The sequence below is a fragment of the Hyposmocoma kahamanoa genome, unplaced genomic scaffold (assembly GCF_003589595.1).
Source record: "Hyposmocoma kahamanoa isolate Upper Pololo Valley unplaced genomic scaffold, ASM358959v1 100021, whole genome shotgun sequence".
In the NCBI taxonomy this organism is placed as follows: Eukaryota; Metazoa; Arthropoda; class Insecta; order Lepidoptera; family Cosmopterigidae; genus Hyposmocoma; species Hyposmocoma kahamanoa.
The window spans coordinates 509,092-532,039 of NW_020653200.1; the positions used below are offsets into that span (position 1 = coordinate 509,092).

At 36.5% G+C, this 22,948-nt stretch overlaps 1 protein-coding gene across 1 annotated transcript in view; it reads left to right on the top strand.

Moving 5' to 3' along the window:
- Nucleotides 1-22,948, top strand: part of LOC113239171 (sushi, von Willebrand factor type A, EGF and pentraxin domain-containing protein 1) — a 175,165-nt gene that overhangs the window by 127,298 nt on the left and 24,919 nt on the right. Inside the window, exons 5-8 of the mRNA XM_026476079.1 lie at nt 12,690-12,812; nt 12,896-13,059; nt 17,293-17,419; nt 18,298-18,447. Coding sequence (XP_026331864.1) covers nt 12,690-12,812; nt 12,896-13,059; nt 17,293-17,419; nt 18,298-18,447 — 564 coding nt within the window. The remainder of the gene's footprint in view (nt 1-12,689; nt 12,813-12,895; nt 13,060-17,292; nt 17,420-18,297; nt 18,448-22,948) is intronic.

Sequence of the window (22,948 nt, forward strand, 5' to 3'; positions counted from 1 at the left end):
TTATTTCTACCGTTTACCGGACTGTACGTCAACTGTACCCAAAACAAACACAAAGGGATAATAAACACAATTACTTAGGTGGAAATAATACGTAAATTAAAAATAAAAAGCACCTGCAACATAACAGTCTTAAAACAAATTTAATGAGCCTAAACACGCTAGTTCTACAGTACCTAAGTAGTTGAGGAGTGGTGGTTGCAATATCAGTAGGGCTAGCACGATAAGGCGCGACATGCGCGAGAGCAACATAAAGCGCGGGATCTCTATGCGAGACATGCGAAGCCATACGAGGCGTTGCGTTGGCGTTGCGACCCCTGAGCGATGACGCTGCTTTGTACTCACAGACATTATTATATCTAAATGGACGCCGCAAATGTACCTACTTCGCGTGCCCTATGTAAGTTTTAAACGCTTAGTTAGTAGTAGAACGCGCCTGACCGTTATCTTAGTTAAACATCACTCGAAAACTCGAAAATGTCTAGTTGTGTCATGAGAAACTGCAAAAACACCAAAGCTGCGAATATATGAATAAACAAGGACATACCCTTCTACAGTTAAGTAGTTTTGTAATCAGAATATGCATAATTTATTTTAAAATTAATAAATTAATTATTTTCATTTTAAACGAATTTCGAGAAAACGAATGTTCAAACGAGTGTATGCCACATGCATGATACACTTGCGGTTCTTCTTTAATAGGTCATGAATAGCGAGCGATAATTTCGTATAATGTATTCAGTTTCGTGGTACGGCCGCTTCGTCATGTTTTTGATCAAATTTTACGATTAGTGATATTCATTTTATGAAACACAGTTCTCGAATGAAATTCCACTTGTCTCTAGTGGAGTGCAGGGAACAGTGGAAAAAATGTATCAAGTGGTATAGGCTATTGCGGGGTGCGTAATTGGGCGTTACGTTTCGACACAACGTTCATCGTGTGGCCACTTAGTGCGTTGAACTCATAGCGTTGCGACGACGGCGACGTAACGCATCGGCTGGCAGCGCCTATGTGACAAGACTCTTACTGGGACAAGAGCTGATCACCTTTAAACAGCTGAACCGATGTTCATCAAATATAGCTATGAACCATCACGATTTTAAAAAGAAAAGCCCTTTGAAAATCGGTCCAACCATTTGGGAGCTTGTTTTATGTCTACTCTTCACCCTATATTGTTCTGTACTATACGTAGCAAGACGAACACGTGTTATCTATCTATCTTTTAAAGAAAATAAATAAATACATACATTTCGTAGTAAAAGAGCTGTTCCGATTCCTCTTTTCCTTTATGAGCGTTTGAAAATACTTTTTGCTTTACCGTTCTCGTTGCGAACAAGCTATAAATAAATACACAGTAAGAAAATGTATTTATTTCTCGAATCAGTCCACAACAAATAGTAATATCGTAAACAACTTCTACTATCGCTGTTGACTGTTCCAATACGTATGAAACTTTTTTTACTTTACTCTATTTGAGAGGACTTCATGTAACTAAAATAAAAAATGTAATTTGTATTGAATTGATATTCAATAATACAAATATAATTAATACAAAGATCGAACACTCAGAAAAAATTCCAGACGATATGCCAACTAAATTTATAATATGTTTACGTGTTTCAAATGCGTCCCGTGCAAAAATATACATTGTGTATGCAAATTTTTTGCGTGTAATTAAAACTGACGTTTACGGTTTTTCCTTGGATTACATCTTTTTATGTATTTATATAATTTTATGGGCTCATTGTTTTGCAACGCTAGTCTTCACTATCAAATTGCTTTGATTTTATATATAATCAATACTTTTACAGGGTGTATGAGTAAATTGTTCATCTGTAACTCTCGGCGATTATACTCGTAGACAACCAGGCTTAACGAAATAAAACAAATTCTGTATCCGGTTGATACACCCTGATAGCAGTCATAGATATACCAATTTGTTAGCAGTAGAGCTTGTGAAAGACTGCGTTCAGTAAAGCAGTAAGGGCGCGTGTACACGTTAAGAAATTCGACTTATCTTCTACAGAAAATATGAGAATGATCTTGTACACGACAAAAACTTTGTCGGATCTAGCCACGAAAACATGTCGTGTCTATTGCAGACGAGAAAATGATGAGTATGTACACGATACGAATGCTTTCGGACAGACTTGTGAGTTAAAATGTGTCAGTGCATTACGAATCTTCCAGGTAGCTGTCGTTTTACTACGGACTGTGGGAAGATATATGTTGTTGTATATGTTTACTAAGCAACACTCGTCCACGCGCATAAACGTTCTTTTACTGACAATGCATCTCACATACAATAGCGGCAGAGCGCGTCGTGTCGAGGGTAGATAAGATTTTTTCTTGTCCGACGCGACGCGACGCCGAGGCAGTGTACACCAGTTCGTGTACAGAAACAACACGAATTCTTGCATAGACCCGGCGATTTATAACTCTGAATGGCACTTGAACTGCTATGGACAGGCGTGTCGCTTGCCACCAGACTCACGACTTGTTCGTCCCGTTACTTGCTACTACAAAATAATAAATTAAACAAGGTGCAAAAAGATTAGGCAGTAGATTCATTCCAAAGTAAATTACCACTGACTTCCCGTACTAGAAAAAAATATATATTGTGGGTGTCAGGCATCCTCCGTGACAACTTATAACCTTGACAATTTCACATAAATGCTGAAGTTTATTTTATTTTTAAAAACATAATACTTTTTAGTATGTTTATGTGTGTGTGGTGTGTGCGCGCGCGCGTGTGTGTGTGTGTGTGTGTATGGTGTGTGCGCGCGCGTGTGTGTCTGTCTGTGTGTGTGTGTGTGTGTGTGTGTGTGTGTGTGTGTGCGTGCGTGTGTGTGTGTGTGTGTGTGTGTGTGTGTGTGTATTATTGGACTTGGAATGAAATCTCAATTCACGTCTGCGTAATAATATGGTTTCTGTTCATCGTAATTTAAGGTATGATGTAATCAATTACGAAGTTTGATTTTGATTTATATTTGTTTAGGGAAACTATCATAAGTTTTTCGTCTATTTTATTAAACAAATAAGAGCTCACACAATGGTATTGTCTTCTAGCGAAGGAAGAAATCTAGGAATCTTCATTAGGGTGGTGGACAGTGGCGCTGTAAAGGCGCTACTAAATATCATATGCAAAATGGTAGTGGCGCAGCGACAGTGCCACTGCAGCGCTTCTAAGAGCGTCCAATTTGAAGGCGCCATTGATTTTTCTGTTTCGTTATTCGTTTGTCAGAAATACCTAAAAAATCAAAAAGTGACATGTCAATTTCCCAATGCACTGATCGATAGAAAACATAATCCGAATAGGTAACGTAACTCTTACATTTTGAACACACTAATCCAGCAAAAACTTGTGTACAACCTATCAATCAAGTAAGCAATATTCAATTCACATAACTTCTTATATACAAACACGCTGTTAAGTGTTACAACTGCGTTCTCGCGCAGTGAGAGCCTGTGAACCATGTTGATTTCGACTTTCTTCTACCGATGGGGCAATACGATGGAAACTAAGCGTATCTGTGAAAACTCGTTTACATTAACTTAGTGCTTGCGAAAATAGTGCTACAAGGGGAAGATACACTGGAAACAATTATGCGAATACGTTAATTTTTCTATTCGCTGGTTATAGCATTTTCTTACAGGTCAACAAGAAATCCAGTCTTTTAACCGACTTCAAAAAAGGAGGCTCTCAATTCGACTGCATGTTTTTTTTGTATGTATGTTACGCAATAATTCCGGTATTTATGAACCGATTTTCATGATTCTTTTTTTGTTGGAAAGGGGGTACTTCCGTAGTGGTCCCATTTTATTTTGAAGAAAATCATCCACCTCTAAGGGTGGCTGTTCACGCATGAAGATTCATTTTTATAAATAGCGCCTTATAATAAATAACTTTAATTTGGGAGCAATTATTTTATTGGTTGATTTTGTTATTTCTCCAATTCAAGGCGTTTTTCTGCTTCTGAGAACCGATTTTTATTACCTCCAGTGTCAAGTCCTGTATAGTGGCGAACTCGGGGATATTTGAATAAAACTTAGCAAATAGACGTAATTCCACGTACTTTTGAGATCGGTTTTTTTAGTACTCTGTACTGAGATTATTGTAATATCAAGTGATGGGACGAACAAGTTGTGCACCTAATGGTGAGTTACACGCCTGTCCATAACAGTTGCAGTGCCACTCAGAGCTTTCAATCGAAGATCTGAAGGGCACTGCCACGGCGCCAGTCACCCTGAGACATAAGTTTACAAGTCTCACGTGCCTTTATTTCGCGCTTCAAAATCGGAACACAGTAATGCTGACATTATGCTTGGCGATATAACGTACCTGGACGAACTCTTTCACAAGGAGCTCTACTGCTACTACATGCGGTATGGTTACGACATCTCTATACCTAATATTCAACTTTATTTCTTTCTCACTTTGGCCGTTTTCTAACTTATCGGTACTGTAGCGATGCGGTATCGGTACGCTCAGTACTGTAATAGGACGTAGTCGTGAGATTGCGTTGCGAGAGGCACTTTTCAAATATAAGCCAAGATTGTATTCATGAATAAATATTTACTGCGCTTTCAGTTCGAAGCCTGTTCTAGAACAACCAAAATATTCTTTTTTTACAATACTATTTTTTTTTATATAATTCCAAATACAATCCTACATTCATTCAGCCAGCACTAATACAAACGATAATGCCTAGTCTGCATCCCTCCTCCTCACAACTGAATGGGGGGAACATCCCTTGCTAGTGCCCTACCTATGATAGGCAGTGCCGAAAGCTTACCGAGCGCCTATATTTATTTATTTATTAAACTTTATTGACCACAATACAAAGGGCACAAAAGGCGGACTTAATGCTAAAAGCATTCTCTATCAGTCAACCTCTGAGAAAAACGAAATTCACGAACGCGGTAAATAAACAAAATATTACGGTTATATTAAAATAAATGAAACAAATTCATAATTATATATATAACAAACTAACCTAATACCTTACTTAATAATATAATACATACACTTACATACATACAAATATACTATACATATACAAAATACTTACAATAACAGAATATGATGATGATTATTGCTGTGACAAACAATTTAGAAGATGCTCATGAACATTATTTTTAAAAGAAAATATATTAGGAGACCGTCTGATGGCGTCCGGTAAAGCGTTCTAGAGCCGTATCGAGTGGAGAGTAAAAGAATCTGACATGAAGCCAGAATGAAAGAGAGGTACAGAGAGTTATAGTGAATTCATGGAACGAAGTGGGAGGTCATGAGAGTCACAGAGATACTGAAATTTACATTTCAAGTATTCTGGATAGTGGGGATTGAAAAGAACGGAGTACAACGTACAGAGAATTCTTTTCTGTCTGCGTTGACGAATAGGGAGCCATTTAAGTTGAGACCTAAAAGAAGAAACATGATCAAATTTCCGAAGGCAGAAAATGAAACGAATAGCATTATTGAGCAGGCGGTCCAACTTGTCTAATAGATTTTCGTTGAGATCAGGATAACAGACGTCAGCATAATCAATAAGTGGGAATATAAGGGAGGTGACGAGCAGGGTCTTAGTACTAATGGGAAAATGTGCAATGTGCGCTTCTTGGTGCAGTTTGGACAGAAGCGGGAAGGAATCGTTTCCGGTAACCCGAACGCCGTCTCGGTATGTTCGTTCAGGCGCCGCTCGATATTTACCGCGCACGGTCGCGCAGTAAACAAGATGGTGGACGGAGACGTCCATGTCAATTTGGTAATGGAAATTGAAAAGTATCCAGTACTGTAGACAATTATAGAGATAGTATTCAGAGATAAAAATAGCACGCCAAAATGTCTTCACCACTCTAGGATGACATAGTCTCGCGACGTCATAAGCGATACTGCAGAATTTTATACCGAGACGTCCGTATGAAGAAGAAGAAGTATGATGAAGGCGTTACAGTATTGTGCCGGTAACGAGCATAGTGATGTCGCGCCACTACCGCATTGCACTGACAAATCGAAAATGGCCTGACGTCATTCATATTTAATTACTCATTACACGCGGCGGTTGTAGTACTGGTTAATTACATAAGAAAAAAAATATATTTTACATAATGCCCTCGTCACACCCAGCTGGACAATTAGTCCAAGAACTCTCGACGTAATGCATTAAATAACTTTCTTCGTGTAGTTTATAAACATTGAATGTGAGATTATGTTGTTTCTTATTGTTCTGTACTACGAGGGGCAGTCAAAAAGTAATGCCTCCACCCATTGACTTACAAATAAATGGACGACGGGTCTAATACAAAAACCACGAAAAAAATGTCCCAAGTCAACCTATTCGAAATTTAAATTGTTATGTCATCGCAGTACCGCGCTGTCCGTAGAACAAATGAAGACTAAAGCGGAGTGTCGCGCTCTGTATACGATTTTAGCGCCTTACAAGTGCGGACACTTTTTAGCGCGGACCCGACGTCCATATAATTGTAAGTCAATGCCTCCACCGCTCTAACTTTTATTTCTTTCAAATCTACTAAACTGTCTATACATGGAAAGAGATAATCGTATACATTTTTTTAAATATTAGGTTTACGGCTTGGAAATAAATCTATCAAGCGAAATCTTCAACATTTTTTTTTTCATGTCAATTTTCAGTTCGACTGATTAGATCAATAAATTTGAAGCTTTTACGAACCGCCATTGCGTTTCTGGCAAAAGAAGATTGTGCACCTAAGGAAATACATAATCACTTGAAAAATGCTTATGAATAAACATTCTTCAAACAATTATGGATTTCTTTAAGTGCACAGCCTTGTTTTGTCAGAGTTATTTTACATTAGAAATTAATTTACAGGCACTTGGGACTTGTCAACTTATGTCTCAGGGTGATGGGTGCTTCGGCAGTGCCCCTCAGATCTTTCCGATTAAAAGCTCTGAGCGGCACTGTAACTGTTATGGACAGGCGTGTCTTTACCATCAGGCGCACAATTTGTTCGTTTCGTTACTTAGTAACGAAAAAAAATTTAAGAATACGAAATAGCATCCCATCACAATATACTCTCAACGTAGATAGACAGACACACCACACTTCATTTATCTGATTGCGGTCCGTAAATGTAGTTGAAGCCAAAAGGCTGAGAAAAGAAAATCATAATAATTATCATTTTAATTTTCAACCGTTTCTGCTTTGCCATAAAATCTGAAAAATACATGTTGTTTCATTTAGATTTTTGCAATAAAGATGACGTAAGGCTGTACTAAGTCAATTTTAAATTTACTACTTTAATTACTGCCTTATATGTAATTCTTGTTCATTTAAATAATAATAATAATAATAACGCTCACACTCAACATAGCCCCGCACTAGGGAGACCCTGTGTCGCGGGTGCTATGGACACACATATAGACAACCACAAATTACACCCAAACTCACGAGAGAAATAAATGTAGGCCATACAAATATTTCTCCCTGCCCGGGAATCGAATCTGGGACCTCTGCGTGGCAGTCCGGCATGGTAACCGTTCGGCCACTGAGGCAGTTATAATATATAAACGTATAAATATTCCCATTTTATGTTCCACTAAGTGCGCCGTTGTGTGTAGTAAAATAATAATGTAGTACTCAAGTGGCAATATAAAATTTCTATCAAACAGAACACTCAATAAGTACGAACTAATTACTTACACCCATTACAGGCCATAAAGCGGTGCAGTTAAAAGCTTATCTTAACGAAGCATTCCACTACATACCATGCAATCCAGGCCGTTGTTATGATTATTATTGAAGTAATATCTGACGAGCTTATGGACTAGATTTGTTATAACTAGTAATACAAAGATAGAACACAGACAAAAATTCTATCGATTGGGAACAGCGTCTTCTAAACCATGCTAGACTACTTCACGGAACTCCAACTAAACCACGGAACGAACAAGTGGACCTTACGAATTTTTCTATGACTATTTCTCAAAATATTTATACATTTACACGAAAAGGGGCGTGTTCTGTGTAAGTATGTAACGAAATAGCATTTATCTAATAAATAGTTGGCATTTTAAAATCGCACAATCGGCCAATTGACCCAAACTACAATTTTATTTTTAGGAATGACTCCAAAACCAAACTGAATTGATGAACGATGAAGATAATATCTACCTTTAGATTTTTAAATACCAATATAATTTTGTGATTTAAGTAAGAAACCAAACTGTATTTTCAAAAATAATATTAGTTTTAAGAAAAAATATATTTCAATATTATTTATTATTTGCTTTTTGCCATATTAATTTATTTATTGCCTACTATTACTTAATGCCATAGTGATTAAATCAATTATATTTTGCCAATGTACAATAAGTTTAATGTAATTTTTCTTTTTGTACTATTTTGTAACATGCTTTTCGTTACGTACAATTATTTTGAGAAATAGTCCTATGTGCTTGTTGCAGATCTCTGTTTTTTGATATTTTGTCCCGTAGCGCCATCTGTGAGAAATCTATTTCTTCACTCAGCCAGGTTCAGCTGACCAGAGATGTCGCTATAATAACTGTAATTAAATTTATTGAATGCCCAAGATGTTTCGCCGCGATGGCATTCATTTAAATTTTTTTTTGGAAATTACTCCACTAGTTAATTAAACTTAATTATGGACTTGAGTTTAAACTTATCCTGGACATGCATCATAATTTATATATGATTTTAACCGACTCCAAAAAAGGAGGGGGTTCTCAATTCGTATATAAAATACTATATATAATTTGTGAACCGATTTTGATGATTCTTTTTTGATGCAAAGAGCATACCTCAGAAGCAGTGTCATTTAAATTTGAAGAAAATATTCCACACCTAAGGGCGGCAAACTAGGGATTGAATGACTTTTGAGGTCGGGTTTTTAGTACTCTGAGATTACAAAATCTTAGCGTCTTGGAAAATTATGGCTTTTGAAGGGAAGGCTAGTCTGGGACGTAAAAAGCCCAAAACGTTTGTTTTTGATATCTGGTTTTTAACATAGATTAATGTCGCCTGTTTAACATTAGGTTGTTGTACTACTATTCAGCTGTACACACACTGCATTGTCATAATTGTCAACCTATATACGTTCGATTGTTGAACACGGATCCCACTGGAGTAGTAACGCTGGCACTTCACTTTGTTTCACGCATACCATGATGAACAATTGGTAGCAGTAGCACTCCTTATGAAAGAGTCCGTCCAGGGAATTACTACCACCTTACCTATTTCTGCCGCCAAGCAGTAATGTCAGCATTACTGTGTTCCGGTTTTGAAGGTGCTGTAGATGTTACAGGCACATGGGACTTGTCTGTCTCAAGATGACTGACGCCGTGGCAGTACCTATGAGTAGCACTGCAACAGTCATGTAGCTTGCCACCATACTCACGCATGTTCGTCCCGTCACATAGTGTCAAAAAAAGTAGGTCACTGCGTCCCGACATAACCCCTAAATATAACTCTAATTTAGCCACTGTAAGGAAACTGTACATCACTCAAACTATAATCCAACATTTTTTTTAGGAATGACATTATGGTACAAGTACCTAAAGTAAGTACAACATTTGTAAACTGACAATTCAACAAGCGATCGGCCCGTTTGTATAATTTAATTAATAAGGAATTATTATATTTCGCCAAAAGTTATAGAGACTGCTAGAAACTTATATCAAAATGGGTACAGTCCAAATCGTACGAGGAAACTGGAGATCTACTGGAACACTTGCTTTAAAAAACACTACTCTCGTCGTCTATGGCAACAGCAACACACACATTCTAAGATTCAAATTAAATTTGAAATTTAAAGTTAAGAATGACTTCTTTTGGGATTGTTTGGATATGTAAAAATTTAAATTAAACACCAAATTATAAGTTAAAAATTATGTGCATTTTTAGGTATGGAAGAGCGGTGCCTCCTGACATAGGCTTGATAAGCTTAATAGGAGGTACTATAGCATAGGAACGTACGCTTGGGCTTGCGTAGCGAGAAGTACTTTATAAATATAAGCGACGATTATATCATAATTATAACTTTATACGTGTATTTAATTTCGAAGCAATGTCCAGAACCCCTAGATGTCTGTTTGATATCAACACTCTATTATTCTTACAATTCTAAATACAAAACCGAAGCTGCCTGCTACAGTACCATCCACTGTAAAGAGGGAGCATAAAAAAAAAGTTTTGACGTTGGGTCCGCCCAAATTTGTGAAACAAATATATGCATGAAGTTCGCGTGACATGCGACAGGAGATGTTGAATTTTGCGCATTAAAAGTACCAAATTCGTTTTAGCGGAATAACTCTAAAAAAAATCCGTAGTGACAGTTGTTGATCATGCATAAATATGATTAATTATCTAATTTATGTCCTATAAAACTGTAGCATTTCGAGGATAAATCGAAAAAACGTGAAAATTAGAGGTCATTTCGTGATTTTTATCTATCGAGGAAACTTTATTGTTTTATGTTTCTGATTAATGTCTATGCTTGAATATATCGTGTAGTTACTCATACAATATTTTATTTTTAACTTTAAAGTGGATATACCCCTCTAAAATCAAATCGAAGATTAGGAATTTTTCCTCTGCTCCCTCTATAAAGTTATTTTATATTTTATAGCTAGTTATTAAAGTTTATTTATTTATTTATATAACCCAACTATGTTATCACTGCATTTATACTAGCTATGCGCTAACACTAATTATAAAATAACCACATAGCTCATTGCTTATGTGAAAGCGTACTTGCACTTTCTACATTGACAATCGTCGCTTAGATGGTTCCCACAGATGATGAAAGAGTTAATTATTTATTCCGCGTGCCGCCAGTCACACCAATGCGTAACGACTACGTAACAAATATTAGACAATATATATTCACTATGGTTGGGATAATTCGCAACCTCGGATGTAATAAAGCCACATCTGCAAAACAACTTTTCAGGGGACAGGCTTAAAGATTCTACGAACGAAATTAGTTGGTAACTTAATATTATATTTAATATTATTATAATTAAATTATAGTTATAATTATTTAAGCATATTATTAATTAATATCCAAAAGAAAGATAGAAGAAAGATAGATAAAGAAAAATTGAATTGAAAATCCTTTCTATAAAGTTAATAAAATATTATGACCTTATGCTTTCTCAAAATGCTGATTATTTTATTTCATTTAATGTATCTATTAATAATTTATTAAGCGTTAATTTCATAACAACATATTTATATTAAATTTATATTTAATTGAGTGTGTATATGCAAATCTTTGAATTTTGCTATGTACTCGTAAAACATTGTGTTAATAGTGAATGACTAGCATAATGTGTTTTGTATTGTTGACGTGGCTTGACTTATATACAAATATACTTAAACATTTTTTTGGGAGTGCAACCGCTACAGAGTTACACAACAGTGGAACAGCGTCCAAATTAACAAAACAATGCGTGAAGGCATGCCACGCCACTGTTGTGCCGTGACGTACCGTGTTATGTTGATCATATCTGCAGCTGCCGTTTAATTGCCAGGAAGTGTTTGGCAGTCATTGTCTATCACCCTTGGGGCACGGACACGCGATTTAGGCATATTTTTCAACCTGTAATAATGCAGGATTAGAAATTACCAAGATATTTATTTTCTTTCATAATTATTGTAATGATAATTATCAAAGCTAATTAATTATCTTTTATAAATAATTTAAGATGATAGTTATCCGATCTATATGCGCTGATATTCTTGCTGATTCATAATTTTATCTCTTTAATTTTCGATTAAAAATGACAAATAATAAGAAAACTAAATAAACTCGAAGAAAAATCTTCAGAAAAAATATTTGGTTTGTAACTGTTCGAGATTGACAATTGACACGTTTTGCATGTTTCCGATACAAACACGTGGTATATTTCGTCAAGATAATTATTGTAGTGATTATAATAATTATTATCAATGATAAATTATCACTTATAACCCTGTAATTGCATGATATAGAACCATACCAGTCAACTGGTTTTAAACTAGACAATTCACTGCACTGTGACTACCAGATAAACGGAGACATCTCTTGAGCACTAACCAAAACACCGTGACCAGAATTAATATCGTACCGTTCATTTCTGTTACGGATGTCATAATCTATAACGCCCTTTGTGGCAAGCGCTGGGACACAGAGATCTTAGCTTGTGACTAGCATCTTGATAATAGGCAACTTAAGACGCGATCTACTCATACAAAATGGCGCGGACAATCGCACATTTGCATGGGACCACATCTTATATCGCGAAATTCATTATTTTTAACAACCTGTTTTTTTCGCCCTATAAAAATGATGTAGTCATTTGTTGAACTTCTTTAGTTTATTTGTGATTATGAAACACAAATATTAAATACAAACCTATTATTCACTAACTAGCCAGCGCCACTAATAGGTACTCCGGAATGAGAGAGACTTTCAAAACTACATAGCGTTTAGGATTCAATGGGCAAAAACATATCCCTTCGCCGAATGTGTTCCCTTCTAACAAGTCTCCAGTAGCGTCCTGATAAGAGATCCGTGGCTTCTTGATTGCTCCATAAGGTCGCTAATTAGCTTATAGCACGAAGGGCTTAGAGCCTTGATATTTATGATTATTTGTTCAGCATATTGCATTATTATTTATTTCACTGATAAAAACCTTTATTTACAGATGAAGGAGTCACAAAAACATTCACATGCGCACGTCCACTAGTCGGGCAACATGTTTTCCTGCAGCTAGTCGGCGTGGAAGGATCGCTCTCACTTTGTGAAGTTGAAGTCTTCACCACGGAAGGTATTCCCGGTCGCCTTTCATTTGTTTCAATTCAGACTTTACGTCTATTGCACATTTTTGCGAATTGTATGTATAAATTGTAGAGTTCTCGAACGATCGATGCGCGCCACCCGGGGCCCCAGCGGAAATCGAGCTGGCAGCCTTCTCCAGAAGCTGCTACGAGTTCAATGTTAACAAGGGTGCTTCTTTCGAAGATGCCCGCAGACAGTGCAAAGCGCACGGTGGGGACCTTATTCATGGCTTCCAGGTAAGCATCGAATGCCTTCTCCGTAATAGCCTTAAATGAAAATAACACTTTGACGTGAAGAATTGAACTTATATATTCCAACCAATCAATTATTTAAACCGATTTGATATACGTACGAAGCATGACTGTAATCTACCGATTTCAGTATTTTTTTTATTGTTTCCTATTGAGATCTAGTACGACAAATTGTCAAATTATTAGTTTCGACCGCGTAACATTAATCTTCGAAGATCTGTCAAAGTCAGCCTTTTCCACAATATGGTAGCAAGTTTTACTTCCATTTTGTCAATGTAAATTTAGAGAAAACAATTGAAAATGGTTAGAGAAAATGAAATCTTTTGAATACAATAGAGAACAGAAGCGGAAAATGTTTGAACATTGCGTAATGTTGTTACGTAATGACAAAATTTTAACAATTGTAATTGAGGGGAAGATACAAGGGAAAAGAAAGAGAACAAATAAAGAAGACGATCAAAGTGAAGAGCTACAGACAGGTCAAGGAGCTGACTATGAAGCAGGGCTGTTGCAAATATCAGCATCTGCATTCATCGACGTTGATATTCACGGCGGATGTTTGAGTGGTGACGTGACCTAAAAGGCGCGCTGGAATAATTTACAAACTTTCCAGATTCAGACTGTAAGCCGAAAAAGCATCTCAGCTGAATGAATGAATGAATGATATATTCTTTATTGAACATAAAATTACAGTTAAAATACTATGCAGAAACTTAGGTATAAAAATAGTAAGACGATGTGCAAAATTTGGGACGTGCAAAAGGGGCAACCAAAGAATATCATTATAAGTACGCTACATAATAATTATTAATAAACTCATATACATAGATAGAAATATCCATACAAATATTATTAATACATAACAATACATAAATCATAATATTAAATCCTTATATGCTTTAAATGGAAAAATAAAATTGAAATAATAAGTATAGGAAATAAAAAAAGGATAGCGGACAAAACTTAGGAGTTGAGGAAGAGATCCTTGACACGTCGTTTGAAGGAATCATAACAAGGGGAACTTTGAATAGATTCGGGGAGAGAATTCTACAGTCTTATCGCAGACACAGTAAAAGAGTTGGAATAAAAATTAGAGGTATGTTTAGTAAGAGAGTATCACAGACGCGAAGGGGATGACAGAGTGTAGAAGAGTGGAAAATAAAGTGATCTTTGAGATAAGAAGGCGTAAAGGGTACAAAATAAAATTGAGTAAAGAATGGAAAGAATATGAAGATCTCTACACTGCACGCTGGTGGAAGGGTAGCCATTTAAGTTGTGCACGAAGTTGGGAGACATGGTCAAATTTACGAAGTCCGAAGATCAATCTCCTATACATATTTTGGAGCTGTTCCAATTTATTGAGCAGGGTGACTGACAAATCCGGGTAGCAAACATCTGTGTAGTCCAGTATCGGATGGAGAATGCTTTGGGCCAAAGTAATTTTAGTTTTATTGGGCAAAAAGTTTTTAAGCCTTCTCAGGGAAAAATGCGCACCAAACACCTTCCTGCTAACCTCAGCAACGTGCGGCTTCCAAGTGAGACATTTATCGAAAATTAATCCCAAATTCCTTACTGTGTCCAAAATATAACTGCTGTTGTTTTAAAAATATAACTTGATAAAATTTTAGAACGATTAATCTAGGCAGATTGATTGTTTCGTGCAAATCGTTATTTTTGTTAATAAATGTCACAAAATCATTGAGATAATATTTTGTTACAATATCAAAGAAAATAGAAAGCTGTTTCAAGTAGATAGATTCAGTGAGGGTATACATTTTTCGCGTTTTTTTTAAATAAATATGCATCAGCTTCCGCTCATGTGTAAAAACTATATCAGCAACAACCCTGCTATGAAGTGTGAGGAGTAGAGGATACCAATATGAGCCTGGCTCTTAAATGAGGTGACGAGATAGCTAAATCTCTATCTTACTCTACCTTTTTTTTTACACTGGTATTTAATTTTTCCTTCTATTCAAGCGAAGACCTTGTGCCGACCTGGTAATCGTTCTCGCCACTGTGCTATTACTGTATACACATCTCAATTAGCATTGATAAGTATCGACCCTGTCATCTATTGTGTCGTTGATACTCTCCCACTATTCAAATAGCGCATTATACATTGTAATTAGAGAAAACGATAATTTCCATACCTTGAGAATCTTTTAGATATCTTTTGCCGGTGCCGACGCCAACGCCTTTTGTTTTCGAGGCGATATATGCAAGAATATCTTTATTCTTGCATACATCCATGTATATGCCAACACAAAAATAAACAGTTCTTCAATGACGAACACCCGCGTCACCGCGCACCGGACGACCCTCTGTGGTTAGACTCCCACCAGGTGGACCGACGATCTGATAAAGGTCGCGGGAAGCCGATGGATGCGGGCAGCGCAGGACCGATCGTCGTGGAGATCGTTGGGGGAGGCCTATGCCCAGCAGTGGGCGTCGTTTGGCTGAATAATGATAATGATGATTAGCAAAGTGATTATTAACAAAAAATCAATCTGCATGAAGCTTCGTCAACATTCTATAACACATATCTTTTAAATTAGTTCAATGAGATTTTCAATGAACCATTTATGTTTGATCTGTTAGCCATTCTTGCTCAGCTCCGTAGAAAGGTTATTATTGTAAATATCCATCAAAGGGAAAGTTGTAGACCACACATTATTAAAGGGAACATGCTAACCCTTCCGTCCCTTTATATCATGGAAGTAGCATTATTTGTCCGTAAGCAACCAACATATTTTGAATTTAATAAAAATCACTGTTGCCAGTATGACCTGTATTTTTTTTTGTCGCTGGGAAGTGCATTACGCATACCACTCGGTGCGGGGGAGCAGGAGACGTGTAACCTACATTTTATTAGAAATATACAGAAACAGTCCATTGTAGAAATCTATTTTAATTTATAATAAAATTTCATTGTTAATCAAAAACAAAATGACAGTAACACATTTAAAAATAAACAATTTCTCACAAAAAATCATACTATTCTATAAATGAATTTTTAACTGAAAAATAAATCACAACTCATGAAAAGCTCACGTTGATCTCATTTATGAATTAAGTATAATGTCTAATAATGTAATAACTAGTTTTTAAGTCTCTTTGTTGCACGCTAACCGGATCATGTACTATACTAAATTTATTTTACTGCAATAGGGAATTAAAAAAGAGAATAATTTAATCAAGTCTCCAAAAACAACTATTGCCAAAGGAAATGTAATCAGTATACGATCCAGTGCCTGTAACTGACACCATTAAATGTAATATGGGATCCGATGTCTTTCAATAAATTACGTAAGAGTTATTTCTGTATGATATCAAGTGACGGGACGAACAAGGACGCGCATCTAGTGGTAAGCGACACGCCCGTCCATAACAGTTGCAGTGCCACTCAGAGCTTTGAATCGCAAAGATCAGAGAAGCACTGACATTGCGCTCGTCACCACGAGACATAAGTTAACAAGTCCTATGAACCTTTAATTTGACCAGCACTAGGTAAGGTTGTGCTCAGGTATCCTCCATTGTACTGTAGGCTTAGTTATATTATATATCTCTTCCATTCCCTCAGAGATTTTTCAAAAATAAAATATAAAAACTTTTCACATCAGAATTTTCATGTAAGGCGATCGTATCCCACTTGTTAGGCGAACTCCACCATTTGTAACCTGGGGACGTAGCTTAGGATGCGTAGCGAGAAGTACTTTATAAATATAAACTGGGATAATCTTCATAATTAGTTATTTATCGTATTTTTCATATTTTCACTTATAGAGGCTACTTTTACATCTGCCAAGATGTTCTTCTTTTTCTATCCCATTGACTTACAATTATATGGACGTCGGGTCCGCGCTAAAAAGTGTCCGAACTTATAGGGCGTTAAAATCGTATACAGAGCGTCATTCACGCTTTAGTCTTCGTTTGTTCGACTAACAGCGAAGCAAGCAAAATTAGACAATACTGCGATGACATTACAATTTCAATTCAACGTTTTAGCTTTTTCATATTCCTTTACATGTCACTACGTTTAAATAGATTGACTTGGGTTTTTTTTCGTGGTTTTTGTATTAGACCCGTCGTCCATTTATTTGTAAGTCAATGTTCTATCCTATTTTTTTAAACACATTCTAAATACAAAACTATATTCACTCAGCCAGTAGTTCTACTCATAGAGTAGAACCTAGACTACAGTACTGTGATCTGTTTCAGGGAGCGACATCGAGTTTTCTAATCCAAGAGCTAGACCGCCGCAAGTCACAGCTGAAGACTCAACTCGTGTGGATTGGAGCGCAGAAGGAGCCGGGGCTCACATCTAGGACTTGGAAATGGGTTGATGGTAAGGCAGTTCACATATAAAAATTTTATTAAATTTAAATGATCATTTCAAATTTACAAAAGCAGCAGGGAAAATCATCTACACGGTTATCTTTTTTACCTACTTCTCTGAGACATAAAGTAAATTAAATCAATGGATATTTTAATCTGCTCTGAGCTACGCAAAAAATGTTTGATTTGTATAAATTAGCTTTCATAGTTCGTGTTGGGCTTTAAAACTAAGACAAATAAGCATTAACAATAAAATTTAGATATTTTTTATAATTCGATTTACTAAAATACTCTTTTTTATTTACTAAAATATTTGTGTATTAATATTATATTAATTATAATTTGACCTGAAACCATGTTCGGAAACGCAAGCAAAATCTGTGACTCGTTGGCCGCTGCCGCAGCACTCTCGTGCTACCATTTCATATACTAACCTAAACTACTGAATGGAGGACGCAACCAAGATTTGACCTATATGAAAAAACAGGATGAAATACTATTTTTGAATATCAAATATTAATTTAGTGTGCTTAAACATAATGATAGTGTTACCCTGAATGCAGTCCATTTATAATATAATATATTTATAGTTCATTTATAACTATTAATATATATACATCACACTTAAAAAAATATCGTTTATTTAAAAAAGTGCACACTTACAATCGATTACATTTTTGACGATCAAATAATATTATTTCTTTTATAATATTCCTAGAATACTGGTTAGTGATCATTGTCAATCAGCAATGTAGATATAGATTTAAGTAATATAATAATACAAGCAGATGTCATCTGCCCAGTTCCTGGGATTTATGCCCCTCATAAAAAGATTTGGAATAATAATTGTATTATACGAACAGTTTCTTATTCTGAATCGTCTTTCAGGTGACGTGGTATCGCGCCCGGCATGGGGCAAAGATCAGCCGAACAACTACAATAGTGAACAGAACTGCGTTGTGCTCGATGGGGGAAGATCTTGGCTGTGGAACGATGTGGGCTGCAACCTTGACTACCTGCACTGGATCTGCCAGTACCGTGAGTGTCATCTATAGGTACATATCAGGTTTTTATTGAACTGCACAAGCGAATGTTGCAGATGCGGCTGTTGTGTCAATTTCAACTATGACATTATTGTTTTAGAGTTGGTGTAAGGACCTGCAAATGAACCTTTGTGGTGTAATCTGTGTAGACCGCTCCCAACCAGTTAGTGATTTTAAAATAGTAACCTTTATATTGATATTGAAACAATTTAACCTTGATATTGAAACTAGCTTATGCCCGCGATTTCGTCTACTGTACTATACTAATTTTCATAGTTTTATTGTTCCTCCTACAAAGTTTCATCCCCGATTTCACCTTTTTTAAGATTTATTTTTTGACAAAATGTAGACAATGCATTTTTCCTAGATCCCGTCTATCTGTATATCAAAATTCATCGAAATTAGTACAGCGAGTTAGGCTGAAAAGTTACTTTTGCATTTTTATCATTAGTTTGGCTAAATAAGAATTAGACGCAACGTAGCAACTAAATTAACATTTTTAACATCGACTTAGCTTAGCTCACCTTCGACGAGGGCAGTGGCAGTGCCCCTCGGATCTTTGGGATTTAAAGCTCTGAGTGGCACTGCAACTGTTATGGACAGGCGTGTCGCTTACCATCAGGCGCTGGACTTGTTCGTCCCGTCACTTGATATTGTAAAAAAAATACGTTTACTTTGCTTAATCTACTCAATGTATTAGACACGAATGTTATTGTTTTTCCAATCTGACGAGGTAAGATATAAATAACATGCTACATGTTTTAGTTCTGCAATAAGGACATTTTGCTTTAAAGTGCGAATCAATCAAACCGTTCATTACGAATATACACCAAATTCCAACATAATTTAATCATATAATGATTACTTTTAAGAGAAATAGTTTATTAAGTTGACGAGAATGTGTATAATAATGGGTAACCTATCACAAAGTCGAAAATATTTTGTCCGAAATAACGTTTGTTCGAACTTTCATTACACCAAAAACCGAATTATAACGAAATATATCATATTATATATATTATATAATATGATATATTTCGTTATAATTCGGTTATATAGTATATTATAGTTCTTTCTGGATATGTTGAATGTTTATCGCAAAGACACGATTACATTCGGTTAGGTTTAAAAGAAAAAACATTTTCCTCTCAAAACTACTTCCGAGGTTATGAAATTTCGACCTAACGTTATTTCTGGAAAATGTCTTTTCGAGCTAATGATAAGTAACCGTAATATCTTCTTTCACCGTATAGCTCTTTTCTTAAACTTTAAAGAAGTCCGTGTAGCAATATTTACACAATGGTACTGAGTACCTCAGCAAGACAGTCCATAAGGACTAAAACGATATGTGGTGGCGCAGCCAAAGTTTCTATAAGAGACTTTAATATCGACAACAGTTATTACCGTTACGCGTGAAGCAGGCTTACACTGGAGCAACATCACTCTAAGCTTGTCGGTTGTTTGCTTGCAGGGTCTTAAATATTAAAACAATAGCTTAACGACGAAACTGTCTGATGAAAACTGATCCAGTACTTTTTATAGGTATCTGCATCTTTGCGTAGCTTCCATTTATGGCGGGGAAATGTGACAAAAGATCAGTGTGATGTAGGTCAGCGGACTGACATGAGCTGCGCCGTCTCTTTGCATCTTATCTTTAACATTATATTAATAGAATAATATCGTAAAGTAGGTTAAATGCAGAATAGAAAGTATTTTATAACAGAGATTTAAACTATCAATAGGACTAGCTTGCCCATGGTTTCACTTCGACACAGGTCGCTTAATAAAGTTACCCTTATATTTAATTGTGTCTACTCACGTTAAATTGTCCAAACCGGGATGTTTTTCAGTAACAATACCAAAAAGCCACCTGCCAGGTGGGAGGTCGTCTTCTTTGACAAGCACAATACTTCCAACTTCAGGTTCTGGGATTTGGTCTGACCATTTATATCTGTGCTGCAGCTGCGTCAAATATTCATGAGACCATCTACGCCAAAAATCCTGGACCATATGTCGAGTAAGAGATTTTTTGAGATTGCTAATGTTGGCATGTTCATAATTAATGTCGGGTACGAGCACTAATGGCTCTCCTACTAGGAAATGTCCGGGTGTTAAAGGATTTGGATCGCCTGGATTATTAGATAACTGAGAAATAGACCTTGAATTTAAGCATGCCTCAATTTGTGACAAGGTTGTTGTCATTTCTTCAAATGTGAGGGTGCTATTGTCTATGACCCGCTTGAGATGGTGCTTGGTTGACTTCACGCCCGCTTCCCACAATCCTCCAAATTTTGGAGAATGGGGGGGGGGGGATGAAGTGCCAATTAGTGCCATTTGAAGACATCCAATCCGCGATTTCAGCCACAACACTAGACCTTTCCGCATCCAACCATCCAACAGTTTCTTTAATTCCCTAACGCTTCCCACAAAGGTAGTGCCATTATCACTCCACAAATCTGCAACATGACCCCTTCGTGCAACAAACCTTTTAAATGCAGCCAAAAAGGTTTGTGCAGTCATATCACTGACCATTTCGAGGTGTATGGCTTTTGTGGCCATACACACAAACAGGCATATATAGCCCTTTGTGGAGTGATAACCGCGACCCTTTGAAAGGCGCACGCTGATTGGGCCAGCATAGTCTACGCCACATCTGTGGAAAGGTCTATGTGCGGTCACCCTTGATATGGGCAACTGTCCCATCATTTGTTGGCTCGTTTGAGCATAGTGGTGGACGCAAGTCACACATTTGTGCACAAACCGACGAACGAGACTCTTTGCACTAATAATCCAATACGGGTTTCTCAAATAGTGAAGCATTAATTGAGGTCCTCCATGGAACGTAGTCCTATGTGCTTCGTCAATCACTAATTGTGCCAAGATCTTCGAGACAGATTCTAGTACACAAGTTTTATTAGCAAGCTTTCATGATAGTCTTTGTAACTCTTGATATCCGTAATTTATCAAATTGTTTAGAAAATGTTCTCCTACCCAATAGCAGTTCAAACGCGGATATTGACAAATACATCATAACAGGCTATTTTAACCTGCCCTTTATTCAATGGGAAAACGGTGAGTGCATACTCACCGTTTTTCTTGTCAAAAGGGTGAATCATTGGAACTCCGAGAATTGAGTTGAAGCTTAGTTAATACCTTTACATTACACGGTCTTATACAATAATTTTAGAAACTCGAGTGATAATGTCCTCGACTTAGTTTTTGATAATTTCAGTATCGAAGTAAATATTGTTGAGCATCCTTTATCCAAAGTGGACATTTAATCATCCACCATTGCATATATGCGCCTCTGATATTACTATTCCACCTTTTATTAATGTCATGATAACTAAGATCTTATATCACAAGATAAACTACAACAGAATTAACGAAATACTATGTGATACTGATTGGCATACTGAAATAGATAATAGGAATGTCAATGATGCTTTCGAATTCTTTTACGAAACACTTTATGAATGTATACACAAAAACATTCTTACAAAAATTGTTAAAAGTAGAAAAAAAGCATACCCCTCTTGGTACTCTAAGAGCCTGGTCAATATTATACGGGAAAAATACAAAGCGCAAAAAATGTGGAAAAAATATGGTAATAGACGAGATTATGAAGAATTTTCATTGCTTAGAGTACATGCTGCATGTTATAGTAATTTCATCTTCACGGTTCAGAACTCAATTAGGAAAGATCCCAAAAGGTTTGGCCCTTTGTGAAATCCAGGAGGGGGTGTAATAGTTATTCTCAATCTTTCACCTACGATAATAAGATTCTGCACGAAGGTCCAGATATAGCTAACTATAGCTAACGCTTTTAATAGATATTTTCACAGCACGTTCAGCAGTTCAATCAATAACTATTGCCCTAAAGAGCTATTACCACCTCAAAACTTGAGTGCTGGTAGTATAACTGCACTGCTTGTGGAAGAAATGCAACAGTTTAAATTATTGCGTAATATTGACCCTAACAAAGGCGCTGGGGTTGACAATATACCTCCAATCTTTGCAAATGTCCCAAGTCTTTGACACGCTCTTTGACTTTGATTATTAATAAATCTATAAGTGAAGGTGTTTTTCCTGACAAATGGAAAGTGGCAAGAATTGTTCCAGTTTACAAAAAAGGCCTCTCGACCAAAATAGAAACTTATAGATCAATATCTATTCTAAACGTCTTTACTAAAATCTTTGAAAAACTTGTGTACAGCGCTATCTATCCACGGATTGCCCATAGCGTTCCTCACGAACAGCGTGGCTTCTTGAAAGGTAGATGTACAATCACGAACTTGACTCTATTTTCCAAATTTGTAAGAAGGAGTATGGAGTCCAGAAGTCAGATCGATGTGGTATATATAGACTTCAAGGAAGCATTCGATCGGGTTGATCATTATATCCTTTTATCAAAACTCCACGTCCTGGGGATACATGGGAGTCTTTTGCGGTGGGTGAAGTCCTATGTCACCAATAGACCTCAAATGGTTGTCATC